At 36.1% G+C, this 14,549-nt stretch overlaps 1 protein-coding gene across 14 annotated transcripts in view; it reads left to right on the top strand.

Moving 5' to 3' along the window:
- EMB2771 (E3 ubiquitin ligase) overlaps nt 1–14,549 on the top strand; it is a 79,707-nt gene that overhangs the window by 17,220 nt on the left and 47,938 nt on the right. For all 14 annotated transcript variants that reach the window (XR_016061378.1, XR_016061379.1, XR_016061380.1 and 11 more), the window contains 7 exons: nt 1,646–1,751; nt 1,837–1,997; nt 2,580–2,767; nt 2,881–2,950; nt 5,726–5,887; nt 7,108–7,598; nt 8,172–8,631. Coding sequence is in view for 9 of the 14 variants with exons in the window: in XM_088874588.1 (XP_088730714.1) it covers nt 1,646–1,751; nt 1,837–1,997; nt 2,580–2,767; nt 2,881–2,950; nt 5,726–5,887; nt 7,108–7,598; nt 8,172–8,631 (1,638 nt within the window). In the remaining 5 variants the exon portion in view is untranslated. The remainder of the gene's footprint in view (nt 1–1,645; nt 1,752–1,836; nt 1,998–2,579; nt 2,768–2,880; nt 2,951–5,725; nt 5,888–7,107; nt 7,599–8,171; nt 8,632–14,549) is intronic.

Below are 14,549 nucleotides of genomic sequence, written 5' to 3'. Positions count from 1 at the left end.
TTTGAACATGACCCAGGTCATAGACCCCATAACCTTGGTTTAGTAAGTCAACATACACTCCCACTGAAGTATACAATTCACTATATTAGTATATTTACATGCTCTCAAGGGATTTTAAGGCTAGAAACTCCTAGACAGCTTCAAATGTTTATAACCTTCAATGATAAGAGTGGATTGAGGTCATATTGTAAGCTCAACTATATCTTTTATCTGTACTCAAAAGAAAACATTAACCTTGCTTATCCTAAACAGGAGGTTTGGATGGTGGTTTGTATTTTTTCCCTCTAATATGTACGTCTTTCTTTATACTTTTCTGTATTTTTCCCCTCTAAAATGTACGTCTTTCTTTATACTTTTCTTTGGATTTATCTTAGATTCCTGATTTTCTCTTCTTTAAAAAATGTCCGTGTTTTTCTGAACATATTTTCTTCCTATGATTTCTTTCCTATTCCTATTTCTCTTCCTCTTTCCAAAACCTTTATTTTCCTCTTTAAGTCACTCTTAGCCCCTTTATTGTCTGTTATTGGGTCCCTCTCTAATTCACCCCACCCTCATCTCCTGTCCCCTTCGTTCTTTCTCCTCTTCCATGCCAATATTCATAATTAAAAGCCCTGGTCAATTCCTAATGCTAAATAAATTGGGAAATAAAATGTAATTAGGGTTATATATTAAGAATGTGGAAGGTTAGAGATAGTGGTGGATATCTTGAGATCTTGTTGTGAAAGAAAAAGAAAAAGAAAAAGCTATATAAAATAATTTTGAAAAATGGAAAATAAACTTTACTAAAACTAGTTGTATTTTGTGAGAGAAAGGGGACATAATTATTCATTATTTTCTACATTTATCTTTTCCGTTTTGAACGAGAGAATTATCTAGTTGTGCTTTAATGTTTCCTTGGTCACAATTTTCTTCTTTCGCATTTTGATCTTGCTCATAGAATGCAATCATGCATCACATCTGGTATGTTGGTGAAATGTGGAAACAACTGAAGTCTAATTCTTAAGTCCATCCTCTTTTTATGGTACATTGAATTATTATTTGAATCTTCAAATATACTATACTGGTACCTGGTTTTATTGTATCGATGTCAACTTTAACAGGAAAGTGAATTGAAGCTTGGCACATAGTGTCCTTCTGTATGTGACTGTCACTAATGTAAATTGATTAGGCTGGTTCTCTTTTATTGTACTTGAGGACTTCCTAGAAATCAGAGTCTCTTTGAATATCATTAATAAGCATTCTCATGGTCTAAGAAGGATGAGGACCTTACACTTTCCGTTAACCCGTCCCAAGCATAGTTATAGCGGGAGGTTTTGTTAGATAGGCAGCCAACATAAAACTTTGCCAAAACTTGTCATGAATCTAGAATATAAGATCGGACCAGGATTCTTGTGGCTTACCCCAATTAATTGGGAAAAGGCTTTGAGGATGATGATGACGATTAATAAGCATTCTCAATTGTATACTTGTCTGTCACTGTTATACTTGCAATAATACAGATTTCTTTTCAATGAGTTAACATCTTCCTTTTCTCCCAAGCCTCTGATGTTGAGTTGCAAGTGGCATTCTGATGCATTCAGTAGTTGGCGGTTATGGGGCACTGCTCATGTATTCTCAAATGTTGCTGATCTCATTCTCTTGGCAGGCAATTTTTGTTGAAGAAAGAGGGAAATCATGCATAATGAATGATTTGGAAGAAAGCATAATTTGGACTAGTGATGCTATTCCTGTAATTGCAACTTATCACAAGGGTCTGTTTTATTTTCCTTTCAGTATATTGATTCTTTTTACGCTTTTGAATTGTTCAAGGTTTGTGTTGATGAGTTCATGCGGCAGGGAAGATGCAACATTCTGTGTGGCGTGTTGATATTGTTGATGCCAGTGTCACCATTGCATCAAGTCTCCTGGTCAAAGATTTTGTGGTAGAAGAGCAATCAAAAGCATATTGTTTACACAAGATCTGGCAGGGAAGGTCTGCCCAGCCAGTGGCTAGTAAGGTAGTGGTTCACATGCGATATTATACATGCTGATATTGTATAGAAAGTAATTCACACACTGAACGCTTTGCTTCCATTCTTGTTGATGACTGATAAACGGGTAATTACCATATTGATGTATTTGTGTTGTTGGATGTGATTAACTTGTAGCCTGTCTATAAATAGAGTAGAATGTGAGAGACTGACATTATGGATTTTTTCAGCTTGTCCTGATAAACTGTGATAAATATTTATGTCTTTGATCCACTTGTATAGAACTTAATTCTAAAGTCTATACAATCATTGGCAGTACAGTTTCTGACTTTTCAAATTAATTATTAAACACCGAGTTTGTTTGGATTTGTCTGGTCTCGAGCCAAGTCATATCAACTTGACATGGCTGAGTCTATTGAGAACATAATGGATTGACTCGGGCGAGCTTCGTGGTTTATCAAGTGACTTGCTGGGTTTCCATGTCAAGTCCCTGAGTTGATTGATCTTGTGTTAAAAAATCCAACTTTATTGCTTCTTCAATTTTTTTTTTTGCAAATTTATTGTTCCGTTACTATTTCTTATATTTTTCGATGTGGATCTATTTGTCAGGTTTTCTTGGCTACTGATGTTGATGAAGTGCCACTTATTTGTTTTGTGTTCCAAGAACAAAAAGGGCTTTTCTTCATTAGGCTTCAAACTGGTGCGAGGCATAAAGAAATTCTTTATGACATGAAGCCTGATATGAACTGGACCATTCCTGCAATTGCAGCCTTGCCTGTAGTTGTGACGCGCCCGAGGTAGTGCATCATTATTTTCTCTCCCATTATGTTTACTACTTGTATTTGTGTTTTTGTTGTCACTTTTGGCGCATCATTATTTTCTCTCCCGTTTGGTTGTCATATAATTACAGGATCAAGGATGGATGGCTTCAGCTTTCTGACGTGCTTGTCTTGTCTACTGAAAATAACCTTCTCCTTTATGTAAGTTATGTGTAGTGCGGTTTTTTGTCAAAGATCTGACTTGTTTTTGACCCAAGTGTAGGGGGACTAAATCTTATTGATAATGGCATATATTTTCTTTGACTCATTGTTGTGATGTTCCAAAAAACTCCATTTGCCATTATTGAGAACCTTTTAGAAATATTTTTAGAATGTTTTTAATTATGGTGTTGCGTTTAGTGGAACATCATATTCTCTGTCTATTCTAATATCTGTGTTAGTGTTATAGAACTAGACCAGACATCAAACCGGACAAGGGTCTGGTTCGGTTTTTTAGTTGTCTGACTGGTTGTCAAATCAGCTGTATTGTTTGTGGCCTGGTAGAAACTGCAATATTTTGTCCAAAATAGTTGGGGAAACAATTTTTTCCAATTTGGTTTTGGAGTTGGACCCGACCATTTCTGGCTATGCTAACCTTTCTATTTCTATTGACTTCATGGATTATGTTAGTTCATCTTTTTTTTTAATCACTTGTATATGTATTGTCAATGTCATATTCGTCAATTCTTTTTTCCTCATTTATTCAATTAGAAAAATGAGCAGTATTGGATAACTCATGAATCCAACTTTAATCGCCCAAGTCCCTCGGGCTTGGCGGCCTGGCGAGTTATCCCCTCTAATTCAAATTCCGACTAATGATTTTTTTTTTTGGGGTTGATATCACTTGATCTTGTTATATTTTACTTTAACATTGTACTAATGTGGCTTTCCCCCAAAAATCTGAGCTTCAATTTTTTTTTGTTCTGGTTTTGTGGCCATTTAAAGGCCTTACGTGAGCATGACATGGGATAACCTTGACCAAGCTCAACACATGAGCATATGGACAAACTAGACGGCTAGGGTGTTGTGGCTTGGGCGTGCCAGTCCCCCACCCCTTAGGGTTTCTTATGCTTCCTACCCTAATTTAGACAGAGAAATAGAGAGATTAGAGAGGGGCGTTCCCCCCCAGGCTCAAAGAGAGAGAGATTGAGATATCTAGTGTTAAGAGAATGAGCACCCCCTCCCCCCCCTTTCCAATAGCTAGTTTATATAAAATAAAAGCTCGGGTTTTGCTATCATTATGAGATTTAATCTTGACCTTTTATCTTGGAGACCTGTGGGTGATTATTAATTTGTAATTATTAATTTATTGAAAATACTTTTTGCATGTGATGGTAATTATTAATTTATTGGTAAACCAAAAAATAATATTAATTCGTAATTATTAATTTATTGAAAATGCTTTTTGCATGTAACAATAATTATTAATTTATCAGTGAACCAAAAAATAATATTAATTCGTAATTATTAGTTGATCAAAAATGTTTTTTTTACATGTGATAGTAATTATTAATTTATTGGTAAATAAAAAAATAGTATTAATTCGTAATTATTAATTTATCAAAAATACTTTTTGCGTGTAACAATAATTTTATTGGTAAACCAAAAAATAATATTAATTTATAATTATTAAAGTTTATCGAAAATGCTTTTTACATGTGATAGTAATTATTAATTTATTGGTGAACCAAAAAATTAGTATTAATTTGTAAATATTAATTTATCAAAAAGCCTATTTGTATGTAATAATAATTATTAATTTATTGGTAAACCAAAAAATAATATTAATTCGTAATTATTAATTAATCAAAAATACTTTTTGCATTTATTTATTGGTAAACCAAAAACATAGTATTAATTTGTAATTATTATTATATAATATATACAATAAAATGGGGGGACGTGTGGGGGATCCAACTTAAAAAAAAAAAACAACACATACCGCCTTTGAGTCTGGGTGTCCGCGTAGGCGGCCGCCTACGCCTTTTTGAACATTGTTTGGGCGGCCGTCCCTTGTCACCAGGGTTGTTATGACCCTCCGCAATGTTCATATCGGCTGTAGAGTGTAGACTGATATAGTTTTCTGTTGCAGTGTCGTTTTTATTTTTGTGCTTCTCTAATTCTCTTTGTGACCATGAGTGTTTTGACTACAGCAGTGTGTGTCTGTGGTTTTTGACTTGTTGCATATGATTAACATGAGTCTTTACTCTTTAATGTGAAGTGGGAACTTTGAAATTCATGGGGCTCATTTGAATAGGAATTATGATCACTGAATGTTAAAATTTGCCATCAGGAATTAATATTATGCCTTCAGAAATTTTTTTTTCCATGTAGGTTACATGAATTTTCATTTTTTTGAATTTATTTATTTTTTTGCACTTTTGTTAATTTTCCCTCTTTTCAGTGTTCTAATCAGCAACTCACCTTGCTTGGATAGGAGTCGAGTCCATTTGGGACTGCCAAGTCGCCTCGCTCCAGGACTCAAGTGAGTCCTTGGGTGAGTTTGAGTTTGCAGACATTGGAAATGAGAAATACTGTTTTATTTTAGTTAGTTTGCTTGAGATACCAACAGTTATCCATAACGGTTGCCTTTGACCCGAAAACTTTAAATATATTTGTTTTCATTACCTATTTTAATTTGTCAAATTTATGTTGGATGCTGCATACTCTTTATCTCTTGCAAAATTATTCTGAGCTTTGTTGGAGTACGATATAGCTCCAATAAGGCCACATGTGATTTGTGATGTATATGTGATTTTTACTTCAAAAAATGATCTCCAAATAAATTATTATATTGTGTGTTGCACTGCCATAGAAGCTCATTAAGTAGTTAAGTATCATTTTAAGAAGTTTCCTGCACTTGGATCCATTGGGTTGTTGATGTATTATACTTAATGTGGGGGATGGTTCATAATCCATTTATAAATAATTGTGCAGTCCGGACGTCAATGCCTTTGCAAGTATTTATTGCCAACTGGGATTGGCAGGGTCTCTCACGATGTGAAGCCTCTTCCATCGGATGTTGTTCGTGAATTTAAAATTACCGGGTTAGGTGATGCAGTTGGGGGGCGAATTAATATAATCATCAGTGGTGGTCAGGTATGACAATATTTTTATTGGTTCTGAATAAAAATTTCTGTTTTGTTAGTTCCTGGAAATAAGCCTATCTTTTCTTATGCAGTTCTTTCTATCATGGAAATTATATAGTGGTTTTAAAATTATTTTTTTTTGTGGGGCCGGGATAGCTCATGGGATTTGAGGTATGTTGGGAGTTGGGCCTGAACCTAAGGGTTGAGATGATGAGCTCCATAGCACATGGATACTGTGCTTGATAGCCCGTTACGTGGTTTAAGGGTGGCTCGATTTGTATGCATGGAAGGTTATGCAGATTTTCTCAAATAATGATGTCATCCATTACTAACCACCCTACAAAAGACTCTAGCGTAATGGCTTCTTGCTTAACTAATATGTTCATCAATCATGTTACATGCCATCTCTATAAAAAGGCTGGAAAAACCACCTCTTGCATCAAACCTGGAAAGAAAAAAACTCTGAGATGGTGATATAATTTTCTATATTACATAGATTTTGGAATTTTGGAGCTATAGCTGGATGTTGTTAGGTATTATTTAATTTAGGGATATTTATCAAATTACCTATTAGAGTTGAATTATTTAACATTTTGTCCATTTGTAATTATTCGAACTCACGATCATTTTGTTTTTTATGGGTAAATTTGAAATTAAATAAAAAAACACGGGGAAAGTGTTAAAATGTTAATATCTTTTGGGTAATTTGATAAGTTTCCCTTTATTTCATGTGAACCCTCTCCATCTCTTGTCAGGTTGTTTCTAGAACATTGGGACTCATTGTATTGCAATGGAAGAAGCTTTTATAGCAGAGAGTATAAGCGTAAAACATGGCATGTTCTTTCCATCTTATAAAATTTGTTCTGTCTGTGTTCTCTTTGCCTCTTTGGCTTACATACATTGCTATCATGCTGTGATTTGAATCTGTTGATTCTTCATAGCTTATGGTTCTTCTTGATGATCTCTCATGCAAATTCTTATTCTTCCTATGCAATATCCATCTGAATTTTACCAGTACAGTAACATAATTAGCTGTGATGTTTTTAATGACATGCATATTCCCAAGGGCAATCATAATGGATGTATTTTAGGAAATTTGTGCAAAACCTCTGGTCAGATGCGCCTCAATTGGTTTGTAATATATTTGTATGTTATAGATATTTCCAAACGGCTGCTTTAAGGTTGTTGCTTGGTTAAACATAATATTAACATAATTTTCTTCTTTTACAGATGTTCCGGTGTTCTTTGCGGAATTATCCTATGTCTTCTCTAGCAAATGACTGCATTACTGCTTTGGCGGAAGGCCTTCATCCATCTTTCTACCATCATTTTGTTGTTATGCTATGGGGAAATGGTGGTTCTTCTTGTTTGTCTAGTGCTGAATCTTCTACTGATTCAGAGTGGGAATCACTTGTCAGTGTTATATTGGGGATGTGTAAACAGTTGGATTTTTTTCCTCAAAGTCAATCTGATACGACTCGCCCCTCCTCTTGGGAGTTCCTTCTGAATAGCAAGTATCACTTGAATTATTGTAGGAGCAATTTTATTACTGGGATTCCTGTAGCATGGGGTCATAAACAAATGGAGTCCCATTGCCCCATGGGTAACAGCACAGCCGAACAAAGTCGAGAAAAAGCATTTTATGCACAAATTCTCACAGAGACATTGGATTCGTTGCATGCTGTCTACGAGAATTACAAACTTGATAATCTTAGAAAATGGTGTGTACATGGTATTTGTGTCTTGGAGATTGGTTCTGCCCTCATTTAAGAGAACAAATATTACTCTTTAGTTTTGAGAATTTTCTTATGCACTTTCTAGATACGTGCTTCTTTCAAGTTATTATGAATAATATCAATACAAAGATTGTTTTTGAGTCTTCATGGAAGAAGTCAAGGTAGTTCATGCTGATTATTTTTCTATTTCTTTTCTCTTTTTCATTTATATTTTTCTTTTTGCTGCCTTAAGACACTTTCATTTCCTATGCTTTTAGATCCCCTATGCATGAGTGATATACTTCAGTAAACATTTATCTTCCCGTATACTTTGTTATGAGCCTTGGTACTGATACTATCTTGTATCTCGAGAAAACGGTCTCTCTTTCGAATCGTCTTATCTCATGTTTGTCGATATTTGGTCTTTCTAAAAGGAGTTTCGTGCCTTGTTTTGTTGAATGTGGTGAATGTTCTTCCTTTAATTCTTCTAAATGTGATGCTGGTTCCTTTCTAGTTAACAATAAATCCTTATCTACCATTCTACTTATGTGTCTCAGATATTGTCGAATGTGCTTGTAGGGATTTAGAGCTACTAGTTGTTCTGTTGAGGAATATAGCTGCTTCACTTGGAGAGTCAAACTATGTTGATCACTATGTTCGTGACTTCCCAAGTCTCTTATCGAATGCTCGAAGTTCTAATTCATTAGCTTCTCCTCAGACTCCTCCCAGTGTATTCAGATGGTTGGAAAGCTGTTTGAAACATGGTTGCGATTCTGGTAATAAAGATGACCTTCCACCTCTAGTTTATAGAGATGGTAGTGTTGCCATAAGCTGGCTGCGGAAAATAGTTTCTTTCTACAGTCTCCTCCTTGGAACTGGAAGAACAGGCAGGAAGCTTGGCTCTGGTGTATATTGCAATGTTTCTAGTGGATCGGCTCATAGTCCAGAAGAACTTACTGTCTTGGCAATGGTTGCTGAAGGATTTGGATCTCAGCAGCTGGACTTATTGCCTGCTGGTGTATCGTTACCTCTTCGTCATGTGAGTTTTTTTTACCTTACGGTGTGCTGAAGGCATGTTCTTGATGCATAGGAATGACTCGGATGAGTCAATCATATGATATTCATGATAAATTTATGAATTCGTGTGTGTTTTTTTTGTTTTTGTTTTTTTGTTTTTTGTTTTTTGGAGAGGCATTGATGAATAAATGATATTTTATGATAAATTCATGAAACCATGCATGCCCTTAAAGTTAATTCGAAATTCCAAAAAACTCTATTGTTTCTATAACTTTGTTGGACCACTCTCAAGTAAAAGAAGACAAAAAATATGCTTTAGTTGTGTTGCCACCTGATTTCTTCATATCATCATCATCCGAGCCTTATCCCAACTATTTGGGATCGGCTATTTGAAACCTGTTTTGCTATTCCGCCGTACCCTCAATCTGATCGTAAGTCACCATATCTCTTCTCACTACTTCCATCCATATTTGTGGGGCCTTTCCTTTGCCCTTTAAGAGCCTCTCACTTGAACAAAATCACCTCTTCCAACTGTTGTTGTTCTAGCTAGACTTTGCACTGCCAAATCATGATAGTCTATTTTCCTTCATCTTATCGCCTATTGGAGCTACCCCTAAGTTCCTTTGGATGTATTCGTTTCCAATTCTATCCTTTCTTGTCTTGTCATTCATCCATCTCAACATTCTTGTCTTATCTACACTCATTCTATGGATATGTTGTTTCTTGACAATCCAATATTCTGTCCCATAAAGCATGGCTTGTCTTACGACCGCCATATAGAACTTCCCCTCAGTTTCATTGGTATGTGACACTCTCACATAAGACTCCACATGCACATCTCCACTTTGTCCACTCAGCTTTAGTTCTGTGCATGACATCTTCATCAATTTTTCTATTACTCATAGATTATTGACTCAAGATATCGAAAATAATATGTTTGAGGTACTTCTTGGGCATGAATCTTAACTAATTCCTCGTTTTTACTCCTATTATTACTAAAATTGCATTCCATATATTTCATCTTAATTCGGCTACTTCTAAAACCTTTAGATTTAAGAGCATCCCTCCAATGTTCTTTGTGTTGATGCTGTCTCTAGTCTCATTAATCAAAGCTATGTCATTTGCAAACAACATACAACATGATACCTCAAGGGCTGGTTAAGTCGTCACCGATGTAAAGAGATATGGCTCAATGTTGACCCATAATGTAGGCTTAGTGTCACTAACAACTCCGCTATCTCTCCATTAGCTGTCCTCACATTAATTAGTGCTCCCTCGTTCATATCCCTCACCATATTAATATATCTTTTAGAGACATTTTCTTTTCCAACACCTACCAAATTAACTCTAGTTACCCTATTGTATGCTTTCTCTAAATCAATAAAGACCAAGTGGAGATTTTTTCTCTTCTCCCTAAACTTCTCAATCAATTGTCTTAGTAGGAAAATAGCCTCAACGGTTGACCTTCCTGGTATAAAACCGAACTTCTTTTTTGATAGACTCATTTCATGTTGTTGTCATTGCTCAATTGCTCTCTCTGACAGCTTCATCGTGTGGCTCAGACGTTCGATCCCTCGATAGTTCGTACAACTCTATCTCTTGTGTTCTTGTAAATAGGTACTTCAATACTCTTTTTCCATCCGTCGTCATTTTCTTTATTCTCAAAATCTTGTTGAATAGCCGGGTCTACCAGAATATGCCAATATCTCCCATGCACTTCCAAACCTCTATTATTATGCCATCTAGTCCTAAAGCTTTCCCTATATTCATCTTTCTCAACTCAAGCTTCCTTCACTTCAGGTATCTTAATCGCATAAATGTATCTATGATTTTCGATCTTATTTATGTCAAAGGAGATATCCTAAGGTGCTCCCAGATTGGTCGTCATTTAACAATTTTTAAAATAATTCTCTACCTTTCATTGACCTCGTTATCCATCACCAAGACCCTTTTGATTCTCATTTGTTATGCATTTAATATGATCTAGATTTCTACACTTCCTCTTTGTCATTTTTGGTAGTTGGAAGACATTTTTTTTGCTTTCTCTTGTCCCTAATTTGTTCTATAGATCATCATGTACTTTAAGCTTACCCTTACTATTTTCTTAGTGTTCTTCTTGGCATTTGTATATTTTTCTAGGCTTTGATCATTTCCATTCCAGTTCCATTCCATTGCCCAGCTTTGTAACATGAATATTTTTCTCTAATGGCCTTTTGAACCTCATCACTCCACCACCAAATTCCTTTTCTGAATGTCTTTTCTATCTAGATTCTTCATGGTTTTTATCCACTTTCTTAATATAATTAGCCTTCTCATTTCTCATAGCATTAACTTTGTTCTCAGATTTCGTATATTAGAGAAAGTCCATGCTGCACATAGTTTATAACAATTTTTATATCAAATTGTGCTGCTCAAATAGTTGTATATCCTGAATGTGCTGGTGTCGTTTCATTTTGGCACTGATACTTGTGCTGGATGCTTCTAGGATATTGGTAAGTGTAAAATCGCATAGCTATAAAAAGTAGAATGTGAGTATGTGACTAAAATATAATGTTTTGCGCTATGACATGGCATGTTTAGGTATCCATCAACTATTAGTGGACCATGGTTAATTGGAACATCAACTAATGGCCAGTAACTTATAGTTTCAAATGTTCTAGAAGTTGAGAAATAGGCCTTGTTGAGATATTGATTAACGGAGAATCCTTGAAAACTAGAAATCACTGTTTCTTAATAATGAGCTAATGATATTGACATAAAATGTGAAGGATGTACTTTTGAGCTGGGTTAGACTTTGTTGCAATGAATCTCTCGCACCAATTTCTATGTTTAGAATGGGATACGGTTTAATTTTCATTGCATGCGAGCTGCAACATTATGCTGGTTGGGCTTTAAAGCTTTGTTCTTTAGGCTTCCACCTTTTCAAGGCTAGGGATGGAGATGACTATTTTTTCATTGGGCATCTCGTTCAACTTTATTCTGTTTTATGGAATATTTGTAGTTTCACTGTTACGGAGGCTGAATTTTTTTTTTCAGATTTGAGTATGAGATAAGGAGTAATCAATACAATACCTTCAAGGACAATGGGGTGATGATGCTGATTTGTCTTGGTGTATATGTGGGTCTCTAAAGGGCAGCGTGCAATTTACAGATCTATTAGGGCTCATGGTTGTTCCTTCTGATTGGGAGATACCCAATTAGATGTTGCTTTAGCCATAATCTTGAGGTTGTGAAGTGAAACTTGCCTCATTATATTTCGGATTGAATAGAGGCAGGTTTGACATGCTGATTTTCTTCTTTGGTGTTGAAAGGCATTAAGCAAGAATTCCAAGCAGCCTATAATGCTGCAAATTGTGGAAATTAACCAATACCTGTCTTGGGATATGTGTGTGTGTGTGCGCACTCGTGTGTGTGCGTGTGTGTATTATATAAAATATACAATATAACTATTTACTTTTGGCAAGGCAGTCACAATCACTCTTGAAAATCCGGCAGCTGAGCTGTCTATTATTGGGATCAAAGTCCCAAAAAATATTTATCGAACTTTTTTATTCACACTAAGTTGTTAGATTTCACATTTGATGACTAGGGATGATTGTGACACCGCTATACCGATGGTAGATGGTCTTATTATATACAATTTCATATCTAGATACACACACAAAGACACATGCCATCTTGGGTATTTTTGAAAGATGTTGTTATGTAGGATTCTTGGGGTTTAAATTTAAAAATTTCTCTCTCTCTCTCTCTATCTTTTTTTTTTTCCTATTATTAACAACTAGGTAATTCTACTTCGTCAGAGCCTTTTCCCAATTTTATAGGGTCGACTACATGAATCCTAATCCGCCATTCTGCTCTATCAAGAGCCCATAGCCTTAGTGAGGCAATAAGTCCCCATATCGTTTCTTACTACTTCCAACCATGTTCTTTTGGGCGTATCCCTTGCTCTTTTTGAGCCTTCTACTGGAACTAACTCGCACCTTCTAATATGTGTAGTATTGGGTCTATGCTGCACATGCCCAGCCCACCTAAGTCTACTTTCTCTCATCTTATCACCTATTGGAGTCGCACCAAAGTTCTTCCAGATGTATTTATTTTGAATTCCATACTTTCTTGCTTTGCCACCCATCCATCTCAACATCCTCATCTCAGTTATACTCATCCTATGGGTATGTTGTTTCTTGGCCGCCCAACATTCTGCCCCATAAGGCAATGGTTCAAGTGTTTTATAGAATTTCCCCTTCAGTTTCATTTGTATGCGGCAATTACATTAAACTCTGGTTGCGCATCTCCACTTCGCCCATCTAGCTCTAATTATATGTGTGACATCTTCCTCAATCTATATATTTTCTTGGATTATTGACCCAAGATATCGAAAGTGTGCTCTTTTTAGTATTTTTTGGCCTTGAATCGTAACTACTTTGTCGTCTCTACTTCTATTATTACTAAATTTGCTTTCCATAAACTCTACCTTAGTCCGGCTAATTTTAAAAATTTTCGATTCTAGAGCATCCCTCAAAGTTCTAACTTTGTATTGACGCTGCTTTGGATCTCATCGATCGAAACTATGTCGTTAACGAACAATATATACCATGTTACCTCCTCATTTATGTGCCTATTAAGTCTCTATAACTAAGAGAAATGGGAATCGGTTGAACGCTGACACTTGATGTAGACCTATTGTTATTGAAGACTCACTCATCTCTCCACTAGTTCACATGCTAGTTAGCACTCCCTTGTATGTGTCTCTCACCAAGTCAATATGGTATCTGGAGATTCTTTTCTTTTCCAACTCCCACCAAATTAAATCTCGAGGTACTCTATCATAAGCTTTTTCTAGATCAATAAAGATCATGTGGAGGTCTTTTCCCGTCGCCCTAAATTTCTCAATTAGTTGCCAGAGTAGGTAAAAGTTTTGGTAAAGTTTTACGGTGGCTGCCTACCTAACACAACCCACCTCCATTACCCCGGGCTTGGATGGGTTAAGGGAAAGTTTAAGGTCCTCACTTTGGTAATGTTACTTACAATTGCCAAATGCATAGCGATGGTAGAAGATAAAATCTACTGCAACCTATGATCTTACTCTTATTGCCTTAAAAATAAAAAGTTTATTCATAGACTGCATATAATTACATTGTGAATCAAGAACAAAGTAATAAACAGAAAAATAAAATGGGAGTTGAACTAGGAAGACTTACTTCAATTGTGCCTTGGATTACCTCCGTAGGTATCAACAATACCCCACATCCAATTATTTAATCGATGGTGCACTGATCCTTAGATCCTGCTCGAGTCCTCCGATATGGTAAGCACCTTGGCAGTACCCTCAAACTCAAAAACTCCAGGTGAGGGCATGACCTCAAGAACTCCGGGTTTTCTCTTCAACCCTTTAATCTTGGGGCACAAAATGTGGCACCACCCCTAAACACCAATTGGGCTGGGTGTGCCCATCTCACAGTGGAACTTGGTGAGGCGTGCCATCCTAGGTCTCCTATGGGTGGCATCCCACCCTAAGAGTGTGGAGAGAGAGAGAGAGAGAGAGAGAGAGAGAGAGAGAGAGGCGTGGAGGGGAATGAGGTGGGTATCCCCCTTTATATAGGGCCTTATGTCCTAGGGTATGCCATGTTTTTATTAGGACTCCACTTTGACCTTAGGAGTCCCAGGTAATCTGTGAGGTGAAGAGAATTAAATTTGAGCCATCTATTTTGTAGACTAGCCATCATGATTAGGGACTTGTAGAACCATTATACCTTAGATCCTTGACCCATATCCTCTTCTTGTCCAACTAGGATTAGATCTATCGAAAAATCAATTTAATGTTGATTTCTCTCTCACATAAAATAATTTCTATTCTTTTTAATTCCAAATCAACTAAAAGATCTATTTTCAAAGTGAAAAATTCAAAGTCCATAACAAACCAAATCTCTTTATATCTTT

Source organism: Amborella trichopoda, chromosome 8, assembly GCF_054954075.1.
Source record: "Amborella trichopoda isolate Santa Cruz 75 chromosome 8, AtrichopodaSantaCruz75HAP2 v2.0, whole genome shotgun sequence".
Taxonomy (NCBI): domain Eukaryota; kingdom Viridiplantae; phylum Streptophyta; class Magnoliopsida; order Amborellales; family Amborellaceae; genus Amborella; species Amborella trichopoda.
The sequence above is the reverse complement of the archived record's forward strand: the minus strand, read 5'-3'. Positions and strand labels throughout refer to the sequence as shown.